This window comes from Anneissia japonica, unplaced genomic scaffold, assembly GCF_011630105.1.
Source record: "Anneissia japonica isolate Jap-2015-1 unplaced genomic scaffold, ASM1163010v1 scaffold287868_len458714_cov195, whole genome shotgun sequence".
NCBI lineage: Eukaryota > Metazoa > Echinodermata > Crinoidea > Comatulida > Comatulidae > Anneissia > Anneissia japonica.
In genome coordinates, this window is record NW_022698322.1 from 301,252 (window position 1) to 313,888 (window position 12,637).

Here is a 12,637-nt window from a genome sequence, read left to right on the forward strand (position 1 = left end):
ATATACTTTATTTTTATTTTTAATATTATTATTAATGTTATTAATATTATTATTATTATTATTAATAATAATAATAATAATATACATATAAAAGGTCTATTATATTCTCAGTCCAAGTATGATTGACTGTGAGTCGGTACGGAAACATTAATCGTGATAAACTCGATGACATTCAGTTATCCGTGGCAACAAAATGTCTACAAACCAATTGTTTCATACGCCCTAATGAATGACTAGATCATAGTTTAATTCATCGCTTGACTGATACATTAATTTTCCAACTAAAAACATGTGCGTTGTTAGCTTTAAAACATGAACTGTCTCGAATACAGAATATCCTACCGAAAATATCACAATTGTTCACAGGACACGCAATGAACCGCAACTCACTGAATGCACAGCTCAGTATGTTTAATTTTAACAGATGGATGAATACACACAAAATAATGAAAGATGTACGATAATTGAACAATTTTCGCTACAATATGATTGGAAGAATTAAAATACTCTAAATAAATTTAGTATAGGCCGTATGTCCTATCTATAGGCCAGCCTAAGTAAATATCCATACCGTGGCCTTGGACAAGTCCATTTTTCCTGTAATAATACTTGGTCTACTCTTACCTTTAAATAGAACTTTTTTTCCACGCTTTCAAAACCAAAGTCTATTTCGCTCTCTGATCTTTTCTTCTTATGGTAAATCCCACCTTAAATAATAATTCCGAGCTTCTTCTCATTGTAGCGCAATAGTAACCTGTGAAGATTGTTTGAGCCAATATCTAATATACTGGATAACTAGGAGACACATTGTACATTGTAGGGAAACCACACACAGAATAGGCCGTCACAGGTGTGTGTCGTAGGGGAAACAGTGAATTAGCAGAAACTAAGAAAGCCAATAGGATTTGAATGCGTCAAGGAAACAATGCATTATGATGAGTGTTTGTTGATTGCTTTTAATAAATCTTTAATCTGCTTAACACACTATCAAACAAGGTTAAAACCGCATCTATTAACTAATGGTGACAGACTCTGGACCTCTTCAGACGAAGCTCGCCTATGCCTGTATGCAAAATGTTCATGAATAAAAAATGAAGATATATAATTCAAAGCCCAAAATGGATAATAATAATAATAATAATAATAATAATAATAATAATAATAATAATAATAATAATAATAATAATAATAATAATAATAATAATAACGATAAAATATGATAAATGTAAAAAAATGGTGTTTTTTGGCGCTTTGTTTTTATCTTTTAATCTTTTTTTTGGTTTAATAAATCAATGAAATTTAGTCAAATACTGTAATATACGTTTTATATGTGCAGTAGCAAAAAGTAAATAAATACATAGGATTTCCGATTAAAATTCAAGTGCAGAATCTTTCATGCAAACAATTGGATGTGAGATTCGTTTGAGAAAGCTGAGGAAACACAAAGTCTTGAACTTACCGGCATATGGGACATAGTCAGCAGTCACGACGACACGACAAGTACTGCAATGTCAATTGTAATTGTAACTCAACGCATGTTCGATACATGCGCAAGCAATACACATTACGGTCTCGAGGGATGCGCCAATAAATGCGCATTGGGACAGTTGAATATGAAGATACAGACAACCGATAGGAAATTAATGGATTGAAAGGTCTTTAGGGAGAGAAGTGATTACTGTATTTTAGCGTTTCGATACACGAGGGCGCTGTTTCAAATTTGAAGATAAAAGCAACATCCATTTTGAGGCTTTTTCCTTTCTTTTTAAAAAATATTTTAAACAAATCGTTTACAAAGTAAAAGCAATTTCATAAACATTCATTAAAAAATAACAAAAGAGCAATCGCTGATTGAAGAATTAAAAAAAAAAGCCTATGTGGATTTAAAAATTACAGGATACAGTAAAATACCAACTATAGCCTACACGGAGATTAATGAATCACTGAAATGTAATGGGTGTCACGTGCTTGGGTTCTTTATTATAAAATGTCTTTCAGAAATTATGGAACTTAGATCAACTTCTCTGATACTGATGCATTCAAGACCATCCTTAAAACTTATCTCTTTTTTTTGTAGCCCACCTTCTTCTCTCTTTTTTCATTGTTTTCATTTTTCCAAGAACTCTTGTTCAAGGTACAATAAACATTATGTTCAGAATTTATATAAAGGTAAAACAAAAATAATAAATAAAAGCTTCACGTGTATGAAGTACATTATCACATAAAATTTCTATAAACAATTATTATTTTGATACATATTTACTTGTTAATGCTTGATTTTCCCTCTAATTTAACAATCGTAACTTCGCTTGATTTAATTGATGAAAACTTATCTTTAATGTTATTAAATTATTTTGTGGCGGGAGCGGGTAACACAGTGACTGCGATTAAGAGATTCCCATGAGGTCTGAGTTCGAACCTCTATCATTTCGCTTATGTCTTTGGGACAAGGTACTTTGACTTAGTTCTCTCGGCTCACAACATCACACGATATAACCATGGTATAACACCAGGGATCCCAAGTTGAAAGAAGTCAATTCTGGGAGCAGGGGGTGGGCCAGAGCCCCGTCGGAGAGAGCTGTCCCACCCCACCCCGTCTGGGAGAAAAAAACACAATTCGTCGGGAAGAAATATATTATATGTACTGTATTTTCTAAATATTAGTAGATAAATTGTCAAGCCTGTAGGGGCTTTCCCCCCTGGCCTTTGGCACGGAATCAATAGGCCTACCGTGTCGAAAACGCCAAAAGACCGTTCTTCGTGGGGTGGTTTTTAGCTACAACATAAATAGCGGCCTAATTTGACCACGTTCAACTTAGCCAGCAGGCTAAGCCTATGTCTGTACTAGCAGAATTGTACGATATTGAGAATTAACTTATATAAGACTTAATAAAATACTTCTCAAGTCAATAATTTCGGCCTCTTCAGTAATGATCATATTTTAGCTATACCGACAACGCCCACTCTGCTCCTGTCGTGGACATCCGCAGTGACGGATCCTAGAATCCGCAATAGGGGTGAGCAGGGAGGGGATTTCGCAGATGTAGGGTCTATACCACCTCAACCCCTCATGGTTTGGGCTGAGGGTAAGAACATTTATGGTAATGGCACCTCGAGATGGCCGGAGATGGCACACTCAGACTTAAATTTAAATATGATTGGTTTTTTTTTTCTCCATTTTTAAAATTTATTTACTTTTAAGTGTACGTATTAATTAATGACTTTGCAATATGGTACTCCAGTCTCACACTCTGTATCAAACACAAGATTTTTAAAATATTGAAAACGGAAAAATGAATTATTAAAGCTGACTTAGATGGTATTGATTGTATGTATAACCTGACAAGACCACAATGAAAAACATTTGTTTTAAATGATTGTGTCATCTTGGTTAAAGATATTAATAAATAAATAAATAAATTAGATAATCATTATTGACTCTTCACATCCTTAAGCTCGTTTTGCTTAACATGTAGACTTCGCCCTTTGAAATGTAGAACATCTAGATATAGAAACTCATTTGTACACGACTCTATTTTTATATTTAATAACAAGAGCAGATAGACATCATATAGGCCTATGCCTATATTTTAAATCAAACCTGCCATTTTTTCTCGGTTTTAATTAAGTCTCAGTTTACAGTATCTTGTTATACAATTTTTCTACAATAATTGGTCTTTCTTTTAAAATTTTCTGGTAAATGTTTATATATATTTTAATATCGTTGTTTTTTTTATCTTTTCTTGTTTAAACTAATTTTATCATGTTATATTTATTAAGGCATTGTGTTTATCCTGGACACAAATTCTGACTGTATCTCGTTGTATTGTCGACAATAAATTTTCCTTGATTCTTTGAAATTTGGGAGTTGAGGACTTACCTCTCGAATCCGCCACTGATATGGTTAATGAGCTTTCGTAACAGTTAATTTTATTTTACTGCATAATGTAATACACATTGGCAATGACTTTTACGAGACTCGTGCGGACCCCGACAATAAGGAAGGGAACATTTCCTACTATAGCCAGTGAACAGTGTAATTTCACTGTTCCCTGCTATAACAATTTTCCTGGTGAACATTCTCCTTCGAGGATATTCACTCCCGGTTGTTTACAACAGTGGTTCCCAAACATTTTGCGTTCGCGGACCCCTCTGGACATTTCAAAATCTTCACGTACCCCCCATGTCAAAATATCATTGTCCATCCTAACAATAACGTTATAGATAGAAGATGATTCGCCACGAAACAAAAGTATAACATTAGACAGTGGCGCCAAATTACGACATCTTGGAATTTGGAATTCGACATAGACAGAAGGAAGGGTGTGATCCAATAAATTTTACAGATAGGGGATTTACGCTACGTCAGCCCCACCATGGTTGGGGCTCAGGTACGAAATGTTTATGTTTATGCACTTCTAGATGGCCGGAAATGACACTGTCAGATTCAAAATTTGAATGTAATTTAATTCTGTAAAATTTAGGGCTCCCTCCTGATTTTAAAATTGATTCAATATATACAGGTAAAAGCAATACAAGAGAAAACATGGAAACAAGATTTACATTACCTGAGGATGGCCACTATCAAATGGCTCTCCTAAACCATGGGAACAATGAAATTACTGCCTATACTAAACATGAAGAATACATAAAAAACTAATTTAAAACATTCTATCAGAACACCAATGAAATATTGGAATTAAAATATAATGCCAGTTAAAAATAATTCTTGTCACTGCATGATCATACTGTTTTAAGAACAATAATGGAATCATGAAAAAGTTGTTCTAATAATCTAGCGGACCCCCAATTTTTTCGCGGACCCCTAAGGTTGGGAACCACTGGTTTACAGCATTTAGTTTTTCAGCTATTACATTACTGTAATGTTTTATTGTGAGGGCTCCATCAGGGGCGGATCCAGAGATGTCCAAAGGGAGGGGTGGGGGCGCGAATGTGAGGCCATCGAGATAATACAACCTTAGGGGGATCCGCGAAACTTGTGTGTTCTAGACGCTCAAAAATAACCTCTGAGGCGTTTTGGGCGAGCAATTTTTTTCTTTTCCTTTCTTTTCTTTACCTTCAAAAAAAAAAAAAAAAAAAAAAAAAGGCGCCGGGCTCCCTCTAAATCCGCCCTACCCATGATCGTTAGCATACCTTTTGGGTCACCTTCCACGGTAAATAATAGCCTAATTACATTTTAATGAATAAGCTTATAATATTAACTATGTATAATAGAGAAATAATATTATTAACAATATTAATAATGCCTTTCACAAATATCATTGATATACTGTATTATAAACATTATTATTACCAAATGTTTGAAACATTAATTTATTCTAACATTTTATATACATTTTTACAATTCTACAGCAATTTATTTTAAGTCCAACTTATTTAAGTTTGATAGTACAGTATTATCCTTTTATATTATTTTTATTAAAAATAAAAAAAAAATAAAAAATTTTGTATATATACACATTGTAATATAAAACATAAATTAACATATATAAATGTACATATGTAAGTAATACTGTACTAATGTAGTAATAATTGTAATAATAATAAAACAACAACAATAATAATAATAATAATAATAATAATATTTTGACACAATATAATTTGACAGCGCAGCAGCAATAGATCAATGAAAATTATACCACACAGCAACATTCTTGATATGAACTGATAAAGCAAGACAACAATTATGTCAGCCAAAAACCCAACGCAAGATTAACTTCACAACATTTAAATCAATTGTAAAATCTGGAGTAACATATTTTCTACTTGAGCAGATACCATATGTGGGATTTTGTGAAGATGTTTCCTGATGTGTTTGTGACAGTGAATTTTAATCGGTGTTGAGGACCAGGCAAACACCTTGTAGTACCCAATGTGATACGTGTTCGGTGGTAGCAAGATCTGCTTCAAACACAAGGCCGACACCCATTGCGTTACGGCGCTGTGAAGTTGTGTATACTGGCGTTCTGAATGTATTCTGATGGTAAGGGAAAGAAAACATAAACATTAGTAAAACCAATTGATATGAAAGAACAGTAGACAATAAAACACCTTCCAAATGCCCAAATTATTATAATAATAATATTAAGAGGTTGTCAACATTAATTGTTGAAGAATTTATATTGTCATGTAGAATTGAAGTGACATAGTCATAAGTTATTGTCAACAATACAAACAACAATAGTAAATACAGGTCCCCCTCCAATTAAAGACCTTTTATGACTGGGGTGTCCATGGTCTTTAGCAGCTTTGGTCTCTAATTAGAATAATAAAGATAAAAGACATTCGATAATACAGTACCACAGAAAAGTGGACTTTAATTGGATGGACACCTGTAGTAAGCAATCATATTTGTTTACCTGTAGTTTCAGTCTATGAGCTTCAATTGGAATAACCTTTAGAATAGGAAGCTCTTCAATTAGCTGCTTCGGATGAGGTCTTTTTAAGCAACTATCCTCGCGGTTCCAGGCAGCGCCCTCTAGATAAAGCCCTGATACGAAGCATCCTGAAAAGTAAAAAAGTTTTGAAACATCAAATTTCTGTCAACAACAAAAGAAAAAATTTATCTACACTTCACAAAATGATTGAACCTTACCGGAATGAGCACGCTCGCTGACCTCATCAGGGGTCATATACTGAGTGACATTGGTGTAGAGTGTAGACCTGTCCAGAGGCCAACCATTCTTGCGACAGGTAGCTTGCACTAAAGCAGTTAAATAGGATTCAGGGATATGAAGTCCACTCAACCACATTACTGGAGGCTCACTCTCATTCACCTATGGTAGTGAATCAGATAAATATGGGTTAACTATTGACGTTTGGACATTTCTCTTTTATTTCCTTTTCGTTAGTACACAATATCTCATCCATCATCAACTTCTGATGTTTCATTTGTATTATTATCATTTGTATTAGTATTATTGGGATTTATCAATTGGTAAGTTTATAGAGTTTCTTCTATATAAATATTAAAATATATTTAAGATATTAATAATAATCATATTAATAAAGAATATTTTTACAGCACCAAACCCTCACCTCAGAAGAATGCACATACAGAGTTTTGTCCCCAGAAAACATACTTATTGGAAAAATGCAAGCTTCAGGTTTGATTTAACTTCACAGAACTCGGCCAGTGTCCAACAATTGAACCTAGAACCCTGGGACTAAAAGGCAAACACCTCACCCATTAAATCACAACTTCACTCTCAGCAAAACCTGTACCTACCCATGTGGTGTACTGTGCAAATCGCCTCTGGAAGTGGACCATCCAGTTACCAAGTGACTTGAGTGTATCTGGTGCAAGTTGTCTCCATATGTTTGGAATCTGGCCGTTGTATAGGGACCTTGACACGTTGTCCAGGACAGTACTCATGCCCACTTCACCTTTTAATGCCTAGTAAAATTAAGTACATAGTATAATTTACATAATTATTCATCCATTTTTATCTATTCATACAATTGATAGTCTTTGATTGAAAAACACCATCTCCTGCAAGGGATTAATTTCAAAAATTAAGGCGTCGGATTGTTAACAAGCTTTTATTCTTGAGGCAAGGCTACAAAGGGGATATTTTTTTTTATATTATGTTGTAGGTGTTTGATGATTAATCTGGAACGGCTAACAAGATACATATTATTGAATATTTAAAAAACTGGGGGCTCAACTGCATCACACGAAGACTCATCAAACATGATTGCCATCCCCACAGTGACCAAAAAATGAAATTTATTCCCCACTTTGTAATTAAAGGTCATTTACTGGAATAAACTTACTATTGCCAAAGTTACGGGTAAAAGTATTACAGATTACATACAAAAGTATACAATACTGCCATATTCTTATGCCAATTACTCTGGTTTTGGGATGGCAAGCACCATATAGGCATAAACCCTCATGTTTTTGTCTACCAGACAATATCTGATCAGATGTTATCTGATGAAATTTTAGATATCTGGATCAGATAAAAATTGTGTTTTTGTAATCTGCATTTAAATGTCAGACAATCCTATACTTAAGTACTGTCCTGGCTATCAAATATTATTTGACAAAAAAGCGTGTGATATTATGACATCACATCATGACTATATATAGGCATATCATGACTATATATGGGCATATCATGACTATATATGGGCATAGAACAGTATTTTGTCAAATACAATTTGATAGTCTAAACAGAGCTAACATCAAAATGTGATCAAACTTTGTTTACTGACAGAAAAATAAAAATTATGATTGTGTATGCTTGTAGGAAGATTACAGCACATGGGATGTTCTCTCAAGCGTATGGCATCACTTACTCTTTGTAGTTCAGCAAGAGATTTTGACATTCGCAGAATTAGTCTGTTGAAGCGTTCCAACTCTTGTAGCAGCACCACTGTTGTTGGGGACACATCCACGCCATACCTCTTGCGTAGTTTATCCAAGTCAAACTGCTGGGGGAGTTTGTTTTGGATGTCCGAAGCGATACCAGCGATGAAATCATCACGACTGATACCAGTTCCAGACTCGCCTGCGAATATATGAGTAAAGGAATATATCATCACAATATCTTTAAATATAAATTATATTAATTAATAAAATTGGCCTACATTATCAATACTTCACAGAGAATCACACGAGTATGTTACTGACAATAAAACTGAACATTAATCAATAAATACTGATGTTGATGAAGGCCCACCTGTTTGAGGCTGCAACTCCACTAGTTGTGACCACATGTCTCTTGCTGCATTAGTGTAGTAATTAATCTCAGCGTTGGGGTGCAAACCGAATACCTCTGGAGTATTAGCCAATGGGAGCTCCTCAATTGCCTCTGTAAAAAATAATGATAATAGTGTTCAATAATTTTTCTTGTAACATTATTTTGTTTGTGAATCTGCAAATTTAGAAAAATATGGTAGCCCCCATTTAATAAAGAAAAAATGTTAAATGTTCATACTAGAAATGTCACTATCAATTCACTTAAACTTTTTTCTACAAAAGGCCATAAGTAGATTATAATATGTAAATTATAATACTGTTAAGGTCATATAAATTTAAGGGTTTGTCTCAAAGCTCTCCAAAACGCAATGCGGAATGCGGTTTTTAAAGTTTTCTTTTTTTTAAATATGTCTTAAAAATATTTTTATTGAGAACAATAATACAAACATTTAAATTAATATGGCCTAAAAATAATAAAAGTTATAATGAAAATAATTATAATAAAGATAACACTAATTATGAAGAACAATACATATAGGATTGTGAACTAATGTATAAATTGTTTTTTGCCACTTACGAGTATAATTGTCCTTTGGTCCAAGTTCTGGAATGTGATAATCAACATCATCATTGTAGTAGAAGTGGAAGGGTTGGAATGTGTCAAAGATGAAGTCACCCATATACTCATCCATGTACGTGTTTAGAATCCTCCTATCAAAGTTGTCAATGGCACGACCCCCGTACATCACCTAGAGTGATAAAAACAGCTTTAGGTACACATACTTAACGCTAAGTTCAATTTATCTGTCATTCAGTGTTGTGACATCGTGGTGCTATGAGAAATCTTGTGGTCGCTTGTTTGCGACTAATGAGCATTTTTACCTCAGTAAATTGTTATAAAATAATATATTATATTCCTAAGTTTTCCATAAAAGCAATAACTAATCCATATTAAATGCTGCCTACCTCTCCAATCAAGTATTTAAGACTGTTCCATGGTATCTTGGTGTCACCTTGCTCGAAAGCTTTTGTCAGGTACGTATTCAGTATCTCATGACAGACACGAAAGTCAGATTCGTTGAAATCGTATGGAACATTCCATCCAATCTTACCATACTTCCTTCTCTCCTGAACTACAGCGTGGAAGAAGGCCAGCACAAAGATCAGTGGTTTGAACGATGGGTGAGGGCAGTCATCCAAGGCATTGGCAGAGATCTTATGATAGGTGCTTCTGAGATTTAGCTTCAGACCGTTTGGTGGTTCTGTTACAACCTTGAGAGACCGTTGAAGGATGCCAATGGGAAAAGCTGGAGTAGGGTCTGTTGTCAACCATAGTCGGAAGTCAGGATGTGGTTTGGTGATCCGCTCTAAAGATTTTTCAAGATCACGAAGCCATTTTGCAAGCAGGTGACAGTTCTGTAGCATGAGCCACTGACCACGTGCAATAGCTGTCTCTAGCAATTGTAAGGCCACCTGAAAGAGAAAAGAAAACGTGAAACGTGTGTATGTATACATCGCCTCTATATTAGCCACTACTTACCTGCCAACAAATAGATGACAATGAACAATATCAATTGACTTGTGCACAAGAATTTATGCCTCTGTACAAGTCCATGCTTACATGCATAAAGAAATAAACAGAATAATTGTGGCATAAAAAAATACATGAATTCAGCATTTGATTTTATTAAGAATTTTGATCATTTAAAAAAAAATTGATGTTCGTAAAGAATTTAATGATATTCACTTTTATCACCAAAAATCACATATTTTATATAACTTTTTACCTTCTCTTGTCCCTGACCCATTGACAAGAACTTGAGTTTGTTTCCACCAAAACCAGACCTCTCAGCCAACTTAGTCAAATCACTAGCTGGATCCGAGCCTGGGCTCAGGATAAAAACGATTGGCGAGAATGGTGTGCTCTGGTCCCAGATGGCATCGTAGCTGATAACAGGAGGAGTGACATACTTCTCGCCCATACGAGAGGTGACATAATCGGTTATAGCACGGTAAACACGATCCACCCGGAAACAACGAAGGAGAAGTAGTCTCTGAAACTCATTGAGTGTGTCCTTGTATTTTCCTGGAAATGGGGCTTGTTCCGGCGCATCCAGGTCATACCACTGAAAAAAAAAAATCAACGATGGACACATTGATAGACTTGTATTGTGGAGTAACAATTGGCTATTACAGTTTAATAAAGAAAAATGCAAGAGTCTTCATTTAGGTCCCAGAAACTCTGAATATTTTTATTCAATGGGGGATACTGTTTTGTTTGGAGTTAGACAACAAAGAGACCTTGGAATAATTGTTACACCAGATCTTAAATTTTCGACCCATATTTCTATAGTTGCTAAGGCAAACTCTATGGTTGGCCGTATAAAGAGAACTATTACTTATAAGGCAAGGACATGTTTATTCCGCTTTATAAAACTCTTGTTAGGCCAATAATGGTGTATGCAGTTTAGGCTTGGTCCCCACACTATAAAATGGATATTTTGGCTTTACAAAAGGTATAAAACAGGGCAACTAAATTGGTTCCAGAACTTTGATTTCTTTCTGGTGTTTCAAGAAAAACTGCATTGGGGTTATGATCATTAAATGAGCGAAGAGACCGAGGAGATATGATCGAAGTTTTTAAGATTTTTCATGGTTTTGAAACAAAACATTGATTATAAGAGTTTTTTTACACTTTCACTTTACAAAGATCACACAATACTCTTTGTCACACATATAAGATTCTTAAACCAAGACAAAACACTGTTTGTTTTCCAACCGCAGGGTCATTGACAAATGGAACTGTCTATCCGAGCATGTTGTCAGTAGTATATCACTAAATTAATTCACAGCAAACTATGACTGACACATTCAAAACTTGAGGAGGCAATATTATGAGTACTTAAACTCCCTGCCTCCTTATAATCACTAAGGTAAGACAACTACCAAGTACAAACTGAATAGAGACATTCCTGATGATGACATAATTAATGTTGAAATATTGAATCCCGACACGATGGTGTGCATTTTGATATTTGGAGTATGTATTACACTATCTTATTTGGATAGAGAAAATGTGACCTCTTTCCCCAAATGATGACAATAATAGACTTGAACCTTTATGTCACAACATATATGCACGACAATAGACAACACTTCATTCATTCATTCATTGTTTGGGAATTACATTGTACATTGGATTTGCATGGTTCGATTTCACAATAACCATCGAGAGTGGCAGTCAAATTAAAAAGGTTAAAACCAGTATGCTACATAGAGGTGTACATACCTTCTTCCACTCTGCATCAATTCTATCCAGATCGTCAGGGAGGGTGTTGAAGACGTCGGATATCTGGTGCAGCTGCATGACATCCTCCCAACCTTGCTCTGGCATCCATTTATTAGGACACTTCCTCTTGTTCTTTTCCAGTGACAGGTTGCCTTTAATGAAGAAGTCTAGTTCCTCTTGAGGGAGAAGTCCCTCACTCTGCTCCAGCTTAATGGTCATTTGGAAGGAAAACAGCAACTTGTGCTTCTCAAATAAACCTATAAAGAGATACATATTTGTAGAAGTTATTTTATTTATTTCACAGTGCTTTTTGAGGGAACCTGCAACTATTTTTTTTTAAAATAAAAAAGGCTTATAGTGGCACATGTGTGGGAATTGACTGACATAAAGCTCCATCTATCCTATCAAGTTTCATTGTACCCTATAGTTGCAAGACACCTATTAGGCATTCAAACCTCTGGTTCCCTAGAGCTTCTGTAGTAGTGATGCAACCTGTGACTACTGTATGTATATTCCTAAGGTAGTATTTTCCTAATACTATTCAACAAAAGGAAATAAATTTCTTCCATAGCATTTACCATAGAGGTATTTCCTCGATGGTATTGCAAACAATATTTATC

At 34.8% G+C, this 12,637-nt stretch overlaps 2 protein-coding genes across 8 annotated transcripts in view; both read right to left on the reverse strand.

Annotated features, from left to right (window-relative positions):
* The window catches only part of LOC117102496 (high affinity copper uptake protein 1-like), an 8,992-nt gene extending 7,344 nt beyond the window's left edge, over window positions 1–1,648 (reverse strand). For all 7 annotated transcript variants that reach the window (XM_033242788.1, XM_033242785.1, XM_033242782.1 and 4 more), the window contains exons 1-2: window positions 1,460–1,648; window positions 625–754 (exon numbers count right to left, since the gene is read on the reverse strand). The gene's annotated coding sequence lies outside the window, so the exon portion shown is untranslated. The remainder of the gene's footprint in view (window positions 1–624; window positions 755–1,459) is intronic.
* A 3,543-nt stretch (window positions 1,649–5,191) lies between these two features.
* LOC117102497 (dynein heavy chain 10, axonemal-like) overlaps window positions 5,192–12,637 on the reverse strand; it is a 43,942-nt gene continuing 36,496 nt past the window's right edge. The window contains exons 60-69 of the mRNA XM_033242789.1: window positions 12,018–12,274; window positions 10,516–10,854; window positions 9,695–10,201; window positions 9,306–9,477; window positions 8,709–8,840; window positions 8,326–8,537; window positions 7,250–7,417; window positions 6,617–6,797; window positions 6,381–6,526; window positions 5,192–5,998 (exon numbers count right to left, since the gene is read on the reverse strand). Coding sequence (XP_033098680.1) covers window positions 5,852–5,998; window positions 6,381–6,526; window positions 6,617–6,797; window positions 7,250–7,417; window positions 8,326–8,537; window positions 8,709–8,840; window positions 9,306–9,477; window positions 9,695–10,201; window positions 10,516–10,854; window positions 12,018–12,274 — 2,261 coding nt within the window. The 3' untranslated portion in view covers window positions 5,192–5,851. The remainder of the gene's footprint in view (window positions 5,999–6,380; window positions 6,527–6,616; window positions 6,798–7,249; window positions 7,418–8,325; window positions 8,538–8,708; window positions 8,841–9,305; window positions 9,478–9,694; window positions 10,202–10,515; window positions 10,855–12,017; window positions 12,275–12,637) is intronic.